The sequence below is a fragment of the Sinohyriopsis cumingii genome, chromosome 8 (genome assembly GCF_028554795.1).
Source record: "Sinohyriopsis cumingii isolate HCF-2022 chromosome 8, ASM2855479v2, whole genome shotgun sequence".
NCBI lineage: Eukaryota > Metazoa > Mollusca > Bivalvia > Unionida > Unionidae > Sinohyriopsis > Sinohyriopsis cumingii.
In genome coordinates, this window is record NC_142968.1 from 89,308,286 (window position 1) to 89,323,879 (window position 15,594).

At 34.2% G+C, this 15,594-nt stretch overlaps 1 protein-coding gene across 7 annotated transcripts in view; it reads right to left on the bottom strand.

Annotated features, from left to right (window-relative positions):
* Positions 1-4,116: 4,116 nt before the first annotated feature.
* Positions 4,117-15,594, bottom strand: part of LOC149794110 (F-box/LRR-repeat protein 17-like) — a 32,177-nt gene continuing 20,699 nt past the window's right edge. For all 7 annotated transcript variants that reach the window (XM_089968088.1, XM_089968081.1, XM_089968084.1 and 4 more), the window contains 3 exons: positions 13,251-13,358; positions 7,128-7,335; positions 4,117-4,732 (listed from right to left, as the gene is read on the bottom strand). In XM_089968088.1, coding sequence (XP_089824214.1) covers positions 4,461-4,732; positions 7,128-7,335; positions 13,251-13,358 — 588 coding nt within the window. In that variant the 3' untranslated portion in view covers positions 4,117-4,460. The remainder of the gene's footprint in view (positions 4,733-7,127; positions 7,336-13,250; positions 13,359-15,594) is intronic.

The following is a 15,594-nucleotide window of genomic DNA, read 5'->3' on the forward strand; positions in this document are numbered from 1 at the left end:
GATCAACTTTGTGATGCAAATTTGACAAATTCAATTAAGTGAGTTCAGCCATGAATGTGTCACATTTTTAGGACATATGGTGGAACACCGTCAAGTTAAACCCATCAATCTCTGAATTCCAAGTGCCTGTTAATAAAAAGCAAACAGATGCAACTACTGAATGTTACAGGATATTACTATAAATTTTATTCAAATTTCTGTGCAACTGCTGAGCCTCTGAGAAATTTGTTTAGTAAGGAATCAAAATTTCATTGTTCTTACATGTGTCAGGAATCTTTTGACAAATTAAAGGCCATACTTAAAGATGCGCCAGTTCTTTCAGCTCCAAACGTCAATTATTTAAAAAATCTTTCATGCTCATGGTGTTGGGATTAGTGGAGTAGTGATTCAAGGAGATACAAATATGGTGTAGATCATCCAGTATGATTTTTTTCTAAGAAAAAAGTAAACAAGTATTAGAGAAATGATTCCACCATTGAGAAGGCATGTCTGGCTACGAAACTGACTTTGCAACAATCTCAAGTGTATATTAGATCAACTCCTCTGATTATTGCATCCAGTGATCCCACCCCCTTCCTGTCATTTACAAAATGAAAAACAAAAATCAGAGATTGCTGAAATGAAGTTTGATGTTACAGGAATACAACAGCAACATTAGGAACATCAAGGAAAAATATAATCTGATTGCAGATGCATTTTAACAAGTGTAATAGTCCTGAATTGTTATATGTTTTATTTTGTCATCAATGTGACATCTTCCTATTTAACTTTAATTATTATAATACCATTATGTATATTTGAACAATAAATAAAAGAAAGCTTTATTTTATATTTTCTTTTCTTCATGAGAATAGAGGTTATGTATATTTAATTTATATTGCGTGCTTGGCCTTTGTCTGCAATTGAGGATTGAGTTTTGTCCCACTGACTTTGTCATTTTTAAAAAGATGTTTACTTTGAGTTCAAGGCCGGGGGGCCTCCGAGTGGTCTAAAGCGCTCTCTGTTACGGATCACTACCATCTCACCTCTGTCTGCGTGGGAGTGAGTCTTGGATTTGGCCAATGTGGGTGTGTGAGAAAGCTTGCCAGTAGCTTCTCGAGGGTCGGTGGTTCTTTCCGGGGATTTCCTGGGTTCTTCCTCCACCATTAATACTGGCCGCCATCTATAGCCTATCATGTGCTGAAAATGGTGTTAAACCCTACAACAAAAACAACAACATCAAGGCCAGGATTTTTCCTTCAGTATGTTTATTGTGCCTTAGGTAAATAGAAATAGTATATATAAGTTTTATAAATGATGTCTTCATTCCTGTTTTATGTTCAATCTGTAAAATCATTTACTATTGTGTTGTGCTCAAATATAATTTGAGAGAAATCACTGAATTATTCATTGGAATTACTAAAAATTTATTTGGAATTATTGTAGACTCATTTTTTTTGGATTATACCATTGTAATACAACAGGGCATTCAAGACTATTGGAATTCATTCAGAACATTATATACTTTTGAACATTTAGGATTATTTGTGATTTAATTCACAATACTGGGTCTTTTGACTTTTCACTTTGTATTCTAGGGAAAAAAACTAATTGTTGAATTTTACTGAATATTTTATGTTTGCTTCTTTCTGCTAGTTTACGACCATGGTGTCATAACATTTTGGAACATATAATCTACTGATTATAAAGAATTAGGCTCATTGTTGCTTTAAGCATCAAGTCTGATCAATTTAAGGCATGCATTTCATACTTCATTACATTTTGAATCTACTGAGTACATTTTATTCAATGACGAGGCATGCCTATACAGTGGCACTGTTATCCATCCATTATAATTCAGTAGACACATGGGCATATGTATACCACTCTACTATACAACACACTCTTGTGGAAGGCATTGTGCAACTGCCATCAAGTTGTTTTAAACACAAGCAGTTAGCTTTTTCTTTGTTTTTGTTTATTCGCTTGTTGTAGAAATGAAGTCCACACTGGCTTTTTAGGACATTGCTAGCCTCTTTTGAGAAATACTACTCTCCCTCTTAAAGATTTTTTCTTCTCTTTTATTCTGTTCAACCTCTTTCTCCTTTTATCCATTCCTGTCACTACACTTTCTAATATTCCCTATGGCACCATGGTGGTTATATTGGACATAAAGATCAGCACCTTTTTAATTTAGGACCAACAAGACATTAAAAGAAATCTGGTGAAGCACACTGTTGATATAACCAGCAATGTAGGAGAAGTAGTGACAATAAGATTTTCCAAATGGCCAGTGCGGTAGCCATACTGGAGAATAGATTTGCACCAGTTTTATTTTAGACCAACAGGACATCATAAGAAGTCTTTTAGTGAAAACCCCATGATGATATGACTGTCTGTTGAGAAGGAGAATCAAGAAGAAGATTGTCAATATGGCAGTAGTGGTGGCCACATCAGACGATGATCTGTACCATTATCCTTTAGGAGTAATTAGATTGTCATAAATCTTGTATTAAACATCTCCCCCATTAAGATGACAATCGATTTAAGAGGAGTTGCAATAACAAGATTTTCAAGATTGCATTAGTCACAGCCATTTGCATGTGCAATCAGTGCCTTTTTCATTCAGGACCAATTAGGTATCAAATAAAGTCTTCTGGTGAAAAGTCCCCATGACTTATCCAGGGGTAGCAATAACAAGATTCATGATGGCTAATGTGGTGGCCATGCTGTAAATAAATTTGCACCATTTTTTATATTTATGACCAACTAGATACCAACCCAATGTCAGTATAAACATCAATTCTGGAGTAGCAATATGAAAATTTTCAAGACATCTGATTGGCACCATTTTCAATTAGAATGAACTGGACATCATAAGAGATGCTCATGTGAAAATCCCAAAACAACTTTCTGTTCATTTAACAAGATTTTCAAGAGGGCTGACATAGCAAGTAAAATGAACATCAGCTGGGTAACATTTTCATTTTAAACCAAGTACAATTCTTGCATATTAATTACTTGACCTTGAATCTAATTGGCAGAACATCTTAACAACCTAGCAACTGTATTTCTGGACAGATTTTGACCGTACTTGTTAAATAAGGAGCAAGGCATATGTATAATAAGAAGACATTCATGCATCTGACTAGCTGAGCATGTTAACAATTAGGCAACTTAATTCCTATTGGATTTCACTCCACATTAAGCTTGTTTTTAATAATACTTGTTCCTGCAATTTTGCATTAAGTGTAAAAACTGATTTCAAGTGAAGGTACTAGGATCAATAAGAAGTGAGATCAGCACATATTAATAATAAACAATAACAAAATAATAAACTTGGTACAAGTGTTCATATCATAATGATCTTGGATGACTTCAGCTAAAAGACTGTGCATATTAATTGTTCCTTTTGCCGTATAAAGAATTGCACCAGGATACAGTAAAGTAGTAAAATATGTAAAATAAACATGACATAAAATCTGGGGGAGAGTTTACATAGGTCATGTTCTTACATTACTACATAAGCCTGCTTAGTGTAATGGTTAAGTTATATTGTTTCAGCTTAAGTCTTTGTGGTTTCTCTCTTGTAGGTTATGCAGTGTATTTTAAAGGGTTCCAGACATCATGCAACTAGCTCAATCCCTCATCAACAATGCGCATTTCGGGTAATAGATACAAATTGCCATAGAGAGAAGTTGTTACAAAAATAAAAGAGCAAAATGTTATGAGACATTGTCAATTTAAAAGAAAAAGTGAAAGCAATTTGACTAAATGAAAAGAGACCTTTGATTACTGCTAAGAAATCTGACATCAGAAAGATTGGAATAAGCATTTTCAGTTACAAATTCTACAATAGTTTGAACATGGAATAGATGCACAATGATAGTCACAAGTTTGTAGCCTGATTTTATTTGATGGTTTTCACCACATTTTATCATTACTCAAATATTTTTAAAATAAAGCTAGAAAAGCCACCCATCTTATAATGCCACTTTCCTGCTGCATAAGGGGTGACATTCTAAGAGGGGGATTACTGTAAGGAAAGTGGATAATTAAGTACGAGATCAATTGGTCTCAGATGATTTATGTTGGTTGGAGTTTTGACTTAAATTGAGAAGGAAAAACATGAAAACCTTTTCCTCCACAATCTCGTTTTTATTTAGCAAGAAAATAATTTGACTTTGATCTCTTTTTATTCTCTTCTTTACAAATGATGATTAAGATACAAACAATGGAAAACTGAGGAATTCTCTTAAATATGCAAATGTAATAACTTCAACAATAAAATCCTAAATTGTAACTTAATTTTGTGAAATCGTGTTTTCAATTATTTTCTCAAGTGTTTCCTTCACATGTACTCTTCAACATCACAGTGGGAAAGTTTACAAAGTACACACAATATGCTGATATACATTTTAACATTCTATACTCTGATACCGATTTTGATCCAATAGGTAATTCAAGCAAGATGCAATTAGCTAGGAAGATGTGAACTGAAATCCCTCTCTCCTTGCTCTGTCTATTAGACGTCTTGATTCTAGCATAAATGTAGAGTACTTGATATGGGGAAACAGCACAACTAATTCCTCCATGGATTCATTTCGAACATTATCACATTTAATAAGGCCAAGATAGGAAAGTTTAGGGCAAGCCTCAGACAATGCTTTCACTCCTTCTATGGTCACAAGCTGACACCATGCTATATCAAGGGCTTCCAAATTGGGCCGATATTTGGCTAAGTTCTTTAGACCTATAAACAGCAAAGAGAAAAGAAAAAGGTCAGAAAATAGAATATAAGGTGTGATACACAATACTTTAAGGAAATAGGAAGTAATGTTCTAAGTTGGCCTGGTGAAACAAACATTATTATTTGGCCTGCTGATCAATACTGTTGGCCAAAGGACCCCTAATTTCTCGAATCACTTTTACAGTTGTTGGACTATTCAAAAGAGGTCAGGAAGTTTGTGTCTGGAGTTGACTACTCTGGTCTGTGTCAAAATATTTTTAAAAAAACATGTAAGGATAAAAAACATGCTACTATTGTACATAAATGTGTTGTCTATGAGTGGTGTTTACTTAGTCATAATAAGGTTTTTGTCAAAGCTCAAAAAATGTGTATAAAAACTGAAAGAATTGTTGTAATTGCCTAAAATCAAATAAGGTCATCTACATAAAGATGTAAATTTTCTAAGAAATTTCATTTGAATATGCAGAGTTTTGTTTGGGCAATCATACTATCAACTGCATCATGATGAAATAAATTTTAATCTAACAACTCTAGTGTGAAAATAGGTCTGTGGTATGTAGGACCTTTTAAAGTGAATACACACATCAAGTTTCAAGGCTGTACATACATCAAGGTCAGAATAAAGCTAAATGCAGAAAAGTTAACACTGACGTATCGGTCAATAACAATGATGAAAATTCTGTAAGCAAGCCAACATTTCAAGAAAAACTAATTTTCATCAGGTAAAATTTCTTTATTTGATAATACTTACCTGCTTATAGGGGCTACATAAACTAACATAAATTTCAATTTAGAAAAAGAGTTTACGAATATTCTGGTTTAATACAGCAACAATGATGCTTAAAGGTCCTCTGCTTGCTTCAAAAGTCAGGCAGCTAGTTTCCCATTGTACACCACTCCCTCGATAACTAGTGCCCTGATAACTCAAAAACCAGCTTATAGAGTGGGGTCAGGCATGGATCCCATTTTTTAAACCAGAAAATACCAAACAATGTATTCCCATTTGTTGAACTTGAAGAAAATCATAATTAAAATTGGTAATAGAAACTGATATATCACTTGTTTTATCATCGAAAACGGTAGATAGGACATGGAAATTTTAATCAACATTATGAAATATCAACTTTAAAAAGAAGTCATAAAATTTTTATATTTTTTTTTCTAAACGACATTCATAGTACACCGTAATTAATGAAACTCAAGGAAATTGTTATCAATGAAAATGTCACTTACGCCTAGTGGAGGCACTACTTTGATAAATAAATACCAATTAAGTAATTTGTTGAATCAATTGAAATTTAACAATAATAATAATAATAATAATGCTTTAACTTATAGAGGGTGACTCTAATTTGTATTCTAGTTCCATCCTTTAGTTCCTTTCAAGTGTAATGATCAAAAATGCAATATGTCCTGTTGTAATTAAACGTAAAATGTGTCAATCTACCGTAACAGCATTTCTCTGAGAACCTAATTAAGTGCAGACCTTGTTTTGATATTGGACTAGTAGAAACATTTGTTGTATTGTTGCACTAAATAAAAAGCGGACCTCCTTTTCTATTATCATGTTAATTACATCTTTTGAATCAATAAAGGAGGTGGAATAAGTGGAATAAACAAAAAATTTAAAAGGCATACAAATCCTATATGCTTAAGAACCACCACCTCTGGTCACATGTCGGGTAACTCATTTCATTTGATCAATCGAACACTGTTATAAACGTTATTGTGTGTGTAATCTAATTAAACTACCTTAAATTAACCTACTTAACCATAACTTTGATTAAAGATGTATCAATGTATCCATACTTTTTCCATATCAATACCCATATTGATAAAAGAGGGGAGGAATCGATACAAAATGATACTTACCCTATACAAGCTATTTTAATCTTTCAGTAGTCATGATTAGTTATTAGTTGCCTTTTCATTCTTTAAACTGAGAATTAATATGAGACAACCATAGCATGAAACATGCATTCATAAAAAGAAAAACTATTGACAAAATATGCAAGGAAGACTTTAAGAAGAAAATGAAAATAGACAAAACACTGACCAAAATGATGTTGCTAAATTAATTTCAGAGAACAGAAAAAAAAAGCCTGGACAGCACACTCTCTGTACACCTGTGAGGTCCCAGCTCCAGTATGTGCAAGATTAAATTGGTCATAAACAAATACCACAGTAACCTCATTTTGCAAAACTACAGTAATTCTGGAATATGATGATGCCTATACAATACAATTTTAATGGGAATGGTAATTTTTTCTGAATAAAACTTGGATAAAGGAAACTGCTGCAAGGACTTCAGTTTTCTTTTCTTGAACTTAATGAATCTTGTAGTGTTAATTATTTTTGACAATTTAGAATCCGTGCCTCATTTGAGACAACAGCTTACCCTCATCAGTGATATGGCAGGATACGCAATAGAGTCGCCTCAAATTGCTGCCATACTGTGCAATGTCCGTCATGCAGGCATCATCCATCACCTGATTCAATGAGATATTGAGGCATTCCAGCTGGGTGCAGTACTGAGCAACCTTCACCACTGAGCGGGGTGTTATTTTTGCAATATTAGACAAGTCTAGCACTGTCAGTTTCTTCAGCTGAAAAAGAGCACGGAGTTAGCTTGAGTTCGAAAATGTAACAAGTGAGCCTGATTTTGCTTGTCTGGATAGTTATACATATGTCAACTTGTGATGATACATAGATGCTATATAATCTATTAATATTGGTGTTATTTATCTCAACATATCAGGACAAGCCACCTGGAAACCTGGCCCTAGTTAGAAACTGTTTATAGCCCGCTTTTAAAGCCTTTACACTCACTTGGCAGTTCAAGGGAAACTGATCAATGCAATGATTCCTGGATTTGCCTGTTACCGCCCCCCACCCCCAAGAATAACTTGGAAACCAATGACAACTGGACCCAAAGGAGTTACAGTGGCTCAATAGTTTTTAAGGTGTTGGATACATCACCAGAAAGTTGCAGGTTCAAGTCTCACTGTCTAAATTGACTATCAATTTTATCAGGATTGTTTGGGAGTAATGACACTAAAAATTATCAGACTAAAAAATTCCGCTCATCCATATGACAGGTTGGGAAGGCAAGTGACTTTTTCAAGATATTTGCCCAACTGGAAAAGTACAATTTTATGCAAATTATTTTTATTCAGCGGCTCTCTCAACCAACTTAGTATACAAACATACCCATCTGGTACAAGTCTCTATCAACCAGATGTGTAAGAATCCAGTATTAAAACTTATTCATTTTAGTTCATTTAACATATATTAGATTTACATAAGCATCTCATACACCAAGAATACTCCATCATTCCCTATGTTTAGATCAGAAGTGTTTCAAACTTAGCAACTTGTTCCTGCAATTTTACATTAAGTGTAAAAACTGATTTCAAATGAAGGTACCAGACAATATGGATTGGATTACAAATGTGGTAATTTCTATTAGTTGCAATCGGTGATTATTACATGCAGTCATCTATCAACACCAACAATAAATATATTTTTAACAGCAAGCATGACAGGTATTTGCAAAGTTTTCAGCAGTGTTCGAGGAAATTAAAAGGAAAAGGAAGAAAGTTTAAAGATAAAAACGAGAGATCAAAATTGCAGCAAAACCAGTATGATTGTTCAAACTGTAAATATTTAACTGGCATTGCTTGCCGTAAGGACTTTGTCATTTTTTTGGGGCAAATATCAACATCATACTAAAAAAATCATCCTTAGTAAGTGAAATTTCGTAATAAAATTTGAAAAGACATTCACAGCGTAGAGCATGATCACATTTAAAATGCATGAACATTAACTTGCCAAATCATTGAAAAAGGTAGATGTGAGGAACAGTAAGATGTGTGAAAAAAGAAATTTCTGAGTAAAAATTAAATTTCTCCAAAAATACTTACCCAATCAGATTAACACCTGGAATTACTTCTACTATCTCCAGAATCCAGCACTGGATTCTGGAGGTAGCAGAAGTAATTCCTAATTTTAATGAGATTGGGTAAGGTATTTGACAGAAAGCAATTTCAGAGTAAACTATGTTTCTTTGACAGTAGGGTACAAGAGGCAAAATAGACTGTGAAATGATCAACCTAATTAAAAAACACAAAATTAAGAAATCACTTATTAGGTAAAGAAATTGTGGGGACCATATACAACTTGCAAGATCTTTCCCCATGGGTTTTGAAAGTGACATGTCTTGAAACCTGCAAACCCACAGCCTGTAAGTACACCGCTCCCTCAATAACTCAGTCATTATATCTTTTGTACAAAGCAAAGGGAGTGGATTAAATGAAAAGTTAAAATTCATGCAAATCCAACCTGCATAAGATCAACTCATTTCAAGTGATCAATCGGACAATTATTATTCTTTTGTCATTGTAATATATTTAAATTACACCTCAAATTAGCATACTCATTAACAAATGTGATCAAAGATAGAAAGACAACCAAGTGAAATGAATACTTTATTAAATAAAAGCCTGGTTCACAGACAGACACGTTTTATTAATGAGAAGTTTGTTTCTGAGTTTGTAGTTAACTTGTACTTCCTTAACTGACACTTGAAGATTTCCTCATGGTCAAGAAGTTTCATTAATAATTGTAATGAAATCATGGCATCAATAATTTTTTTTTAAAAAGTTTGACGCTGAAGGTTGTTTCCTGAACTAAATGTTCTGTTTTTTTTATATAAAAGGACTCTTGTTTGAATTTGAATCTGTAAATAATCTGGTTACCTCATTGCTATGATCCTTGCACTGCATTCCACAATATTGAAAATAAATGTCCTTTTTTTAAATAGTAAACAACTGATAATAGAAACTTTGTATCTAATGCTGACCTAGTTCCTGATCTTGATTCAGAACCAGTAAGAGTAGTGGTAAACTTTTTTTAAAAATATTCTCAGAATAAGATTCATAATGTGAAATCAAGGCTATACTTGGAGTACATGACAAATAACATCTAGCAATTGATGCAAACTCTGGTTTTTCCTACATCTGGGCGATTTATTACTGTTGTTTTAAGAAATAATAATTATTAGTGCCTTAACACTTGAGAAGTTAGTGTTTTATGTTGTGACCAGTTTTTGGGCTAATTATTTTATTTTTTATTTATTTTGCTTTTCTTCAAATTATTTGGATTCCAAGAGATTATTTTTCCCTGGAAATACTTGTGCTCTAAATTAATTCTTGGACAAAGACAGTTATCAAAATTTATATAGAATTCAAACTGGAATATTATTATTTTCTGTGATTCAACAAAGAACTGTTGACACATCAGTACAATGCTGACCACAGCATACATCATTGCCTTCCATTTTGGATTTCATCAGGATTCGAACTCAGTTTCATTAGGGCCTTTTATTACTAGGACTTCTATTTTTTTAATTCTTGGATTATTTTTGGATTTGATTTGTAAAACCATAAGTTCTTTTTACCTTGTTTTTTAGGGAGTAAATTATTTGTTAAATTTTATAAAGCTTTTTGTCCTCACTTTTTTCTTGTTACTTTTTCTAAGAGCCTAAACACATAACAAAGGACAGTACTACCAACCATAAAACTCTCTTTCTCATCCTTTGGTTGATTTGACTTAATGTTTACCATCATTCATAAGTCCAGAGACATCATGGGATGACACAAGCAAAAACCACCTATGCTTGTCTTTTCAAAAATTTTCACCTGTATCTTGATACAATGGTGCAGAGTGAGAGTGAGAGAAAGAGCGGTCTTTGGACATTTTCATATTTATTTAATAATAATCAATTTTTAGAACATTATAATAGGTTTAAGAAATAACATATTAAATGCATTACGCTATGTGTAACAAGTAACCGAGAAATTCACTATATAATGTCGACAGGGTTTGCAACTTTGCATAATTGATTATATAAACACTGTTGATAAATCCCAAGAAACGTCCACACATAACGTTATGACCAACCATATCCTTGTAGGTTGCTTGGTGAAAGTTCAATTTCAAGGTCTTCATCCATCCCAAACTCTTTTTCTCTCTCACTCCAGATTCTGGGGGCCCCCGAGTGTCTATAGCACTCACCATTATGGATCATTGCCATCTCACCTCTGTTTGTGTGGGTTTAAGTCTCAGGTTTGGCCAATGTGGGTATGTAAGAAAGCTTGCCAGCAGCTTCTCATGGGTCAGAGGTTCTTTTCGGGGTTTTCCCCCGTGTTCTTTTCCTTCACCATTTATACTGGCCACCATGTATAGCCTATCTTGTGCTGAAAAATGGTGTGAAACCCTACCACAACAACAACACTCCAGATTTCTGTGTAGTATTTTTCCCATTAAGCTTGAGAGGGTAGGGGGAACAGAAAGCAAAAATGATTGCAACGAAATTGTGTACCATATTAAATTCATTTAGAAAACAAGGATTATTAATAAATATTATTGTTATTTTCAATTGTCACTAATGATTAATGTGTGGAAATTCATCTCTCATCTAGAATCAACAACATACGGTTGCGAGAATGTTTATATATGCATATTATTGTTCCATGGGTGGATCACAACAGTATTGGTATATCAAACTGCTTTTTACAAACACTTTAAGACCATGTTATTTTTAATGTATGTGGTATATATATATATGTCATATTTGACAGAGGATTGGAATCTTATGATATTAAAATTGAAAGCCATCTATGCCAGGATGCATTATGTACAATATGGTCAAAATCTAATAAGCAATTTTAAAAAGTCATTTTTAAGGTCATCTTTAATGTAGTAGTGGCCATATCTGATGGTGGATCAGCATCATTTTATAAATTTAAAAGAAACACATAAATTTCTAGAAGCTTTCCATTCAACTTGATCTAATTCTGCCGAGCAGTTTTTGAGACATAACTTAAAGGTTTTTCAATTTTTAATAACAGTGGCCATATATGATTGCTGATTGGCCTTATTTTGAATAAATTTAAAACAGCTTCATCCCAAGATGCTTCCTTTCAAATTTGGTCAAATTGTGTTCAAAGTTTTTTTAAGTATAAGCTGTAAGTAACAGTTATAATAATTGCTGTTGTTGTTCTAGGGTTTAACGCCATTTTTCAGCACAAGACCGGCTATACATGGTGGTCAGTATAAATGGTGGAAGAACCCTGGATAATGCAGGGAAGAACCACCAGCCCACGAGAAGCTACTGGCAGGCTTTCCCACATACCCACGCTAGCCGAGCCTTGCACTCGAACCCATGCAGACAGAGGTGAGATGGCAGTGATCTGGAATGGTGAGCGCTCTAGACCACTCGGCCCCTTGTTATGATAATAATTTGACACATAATAATAATTTAATAGTAACTGTAAACAGACAATGCATGACTGATGAGAGACCCATACCATAACCCTTTACCTCATGCAAGCGCCTTTTGACGCATCTACTCCATTCGCATGGAAGTGCCTTTTGACATCTGCTGTAAACATCAGCCATTTTAAGCCAGTTTTCATAGTGCCACCTCTGGGGAAAAACCCCTATTAAAAACTACATTCATTTCTGCGAATGACAATTACATCAGTTCACGTGGTCACTGTTTATGCTCTGGTCGATATCTGCTATTTAAAGTAACTAGTTCATAATCTCCACTCTCCAAAATGGAGGTCACAGATTTCATTCAGTACTTACGAAGTTTTCACGATTAGAATCACAACTATGAAAGATTCAATAACTTAGGTAAAGGCTCTGATATTGATGTAGGCAGCAATTAGTTTTTATAAATTATCAAATTTAGATGACTTAGTGATGTAGACGCAGACAAAAAAATGGCAGCTATGGTTGGTCACATGGTCACACTGACTTGATGGTGAACGAGTTCTCTCAAGATTTTGAAACACATAAAAAATTCTTCCATGAAACAAATTACACAGTTATAACAATCATATTTTACTCTTAAATTTTTCCACACATAATAGACGTGTACAAAAATGTAAAAATGCTGTTAAACGTAACATACACTACATAGTTTAACAGTTAACAGGCAGGCCTATGCGTATTTAGTCAATAATATAACAGGTGTTCTATTTATAGCATGCTGCACTGGGTAACTTTGCTCTGTGAAGTAAAGGGTTAAGCACAACTTGGTTAATGATCTGGTAAACTAAAGGAAACAACAACATTGTTTTCCTAATTACATCTGTTCATCTGCCTACTAAGAAATTGAAAGCCCAATCTTTAAATGACCAAGAATTTTGATTCTCTTGCCTTTCATATTTACAGTTTTCCATGTCCGATAATGCAGGCAATCAAGCATAATATTGCATCATTTTCTTTACATTTATTTTGACAAAAAAAAGACCCCAATCTTTGGGACATTATTTTATGGTTGGTAGATGGTTTCACGAGTTTAATTTACCGCTCTGAATGACTAAGACTTTGCCATGGGGTACCCTTTGAGAAATTGAAACTGAAGGACACAGGAAACTATTAACCATGGATGGGCAACATATTTAATCAGTGAACAGACAAATGTGGGTATAACAGGAAAGCTATGTACCTTAGTAAGCTGTAATACTCCCTCATCCGACAGACCACAGGACATCAAATTGAGATATTCCAAGTCAGGACAATTCTGTGCTAGTGCCCTGGTAGTATCATCTGTAACCTGCAAGAAAAATGCTAAATTTATAAAACATTTCAGAACATCTGACCAACATTAGAAACAGAAACATAAAAAGGCTAATTGGAACTGGTAGCAGGGTTCCTGCACCAAAATGGTTTTCAATTTCCAGGAGATTTATAGAAGAAAATGACAAACTTCAGGAGTCATTTTTAAAGTCTGATACTTTGATTAAAGACACATACTTCAGTTGAAGGCATGCATGCAAAAATCTCTTAGTTATCAGACTCAACTATCATTGCAAAATCATTCACAGCATAGTTGCAGTGGAAAATAATGTATTTTCTCAACAAAACTTTTAGTTCAATAACAGATTCCAGCATATTTTATGACAAAATATAATTTTCAAGGAGGATTCCATTATATTTTCATTGAAATCAAATTCCATTTGGATTCCAGACCCTCCTTAAAAATAAGGAATGTGCAGGAACCCTGTTGTACAGACTAATCAGTTCTTTTGCTCCTTACCAAGAAATAAAGGTCCATAATTCCTGAACAGGAGTAAGAACTTTCATTTAGAAGTACATGGAACTAAAGTACAGCATTGCCACAACAATAACAAGATGAAACTATCTGTATCTCCCACCCCCACAAAATGTTTGTAAGGAGACAGATGGTTTGCTGAAGATTTCAAAGATAGGAAGTTCATAATTACAACACATACAGGAAAGTGATATGCATATTATGTGTGCCCTTGTTCAATCTGGCTGAAATATACCCTGATCCTTTTGCTACTGGTGACCTGTGGAGGAGTAACAACCAAAGTAGAAGTCAACACATTTGTCCATGCATCATTTTCACATTAGAATTCCAAAAAGCAAAAGGTACATTTTGACCATGAAACTGTTGTGTGTAATGTTTCTATGTTTCATAAGCACAGAATTTTCAACAATTCTGGAGTTTTACTATGGGAAAAAAAAAGTGTGCATGACGGATGGATGTACAGAAAGAAGGGTAAAATAATCTAACATATTAATAGCAAAATGCACATGTAGATTCAGTCTAATTTAACGTTTTGCTACGGAAACAAAGTCTGAATTATGGATGGATGGTATATCACACACAAAAAACCACCCACCTACCAACAAAACAAAATGTACACCAAAGAATTCTGAACAGTAAGAGGCATTTCAAGACAAGAGTCCATCAAAGGGACTGTGAAAAGTAAGAGGCCTTTCAAGACAAGAGTCCATCAAAGGGACTGTGAACAGTAAGAGGCATTTCAAGACAAAAGTCCATCAAAGGGACTGTGAACAGTAAGAGGCATTTCAAGACAAGAGTCCATCAGAGGGACTGATGCTCTACTGACTGAAAAGAATATCCAGGATTTCAAGATAAGACATTTCTTCATTTTAACTGCAATGCTGTAACCTTTTCTGACCCAGTGAAAAGAAGATTTTAAAAGTAACTGCTGTAGTGGATATACTGGAAGCCAACTTGCACCAGTTTCATTAAGGATCAACAAGGCACCATAGAGAATCTTCTGGTGGAAACCCCATGTTGATATGACTTTCCGTTTTAGAGGTACAATAATAACAAGCCTTTCAAGATCAATGCCATGGTGGCTATATTTAATAACAGATTCACACAATTCCAATTTAGTACAAACCACACACCATAAGAAGTCTTTTGGTCAAAGCACAATGCTGATATGACCAACCTTCTAGGAGAAGTAGCGATAACAAGATTTTTAAGATGGCCATTGTGGCAGCGATATTGGAAGTTGGATTGGCACCATTTCCATTTACAACCAACTAAATATCACAGAAGTCTTTCATTAAAAACCACATGTTGATATGACAATCCATTCAGAAGAAGTAATGAAAACAATATTTGTAAGATGGCTGCTGTTGTGGTCATACTGGACATCACGTTGACACAATCTTTGAAGAAAATGTTATATACGCTTATGTGAAAAGATAATTTAATCATGGATATCATGTTTTTAGGTCATGCACACTGACCCAATTTGGGACTTCAAAACACATTCTCTGAGACCCCAAGACCCCACCAACATTGTCTGGAAATATGATAGATATAAAATCAAGATTAGCTATATTACTTTCTATTTATCTCTCTTACTAAATTAGCTGTAAGATCTGCATACAGTACAGCTCAAGCGATTCTATTTTTTTACCATTAATATCCTCCATACTCACTCTGTGGACAAGAGGTAAATACCAACAAATCACCATCATACCCAAGAAGGCATGCCCTTGGC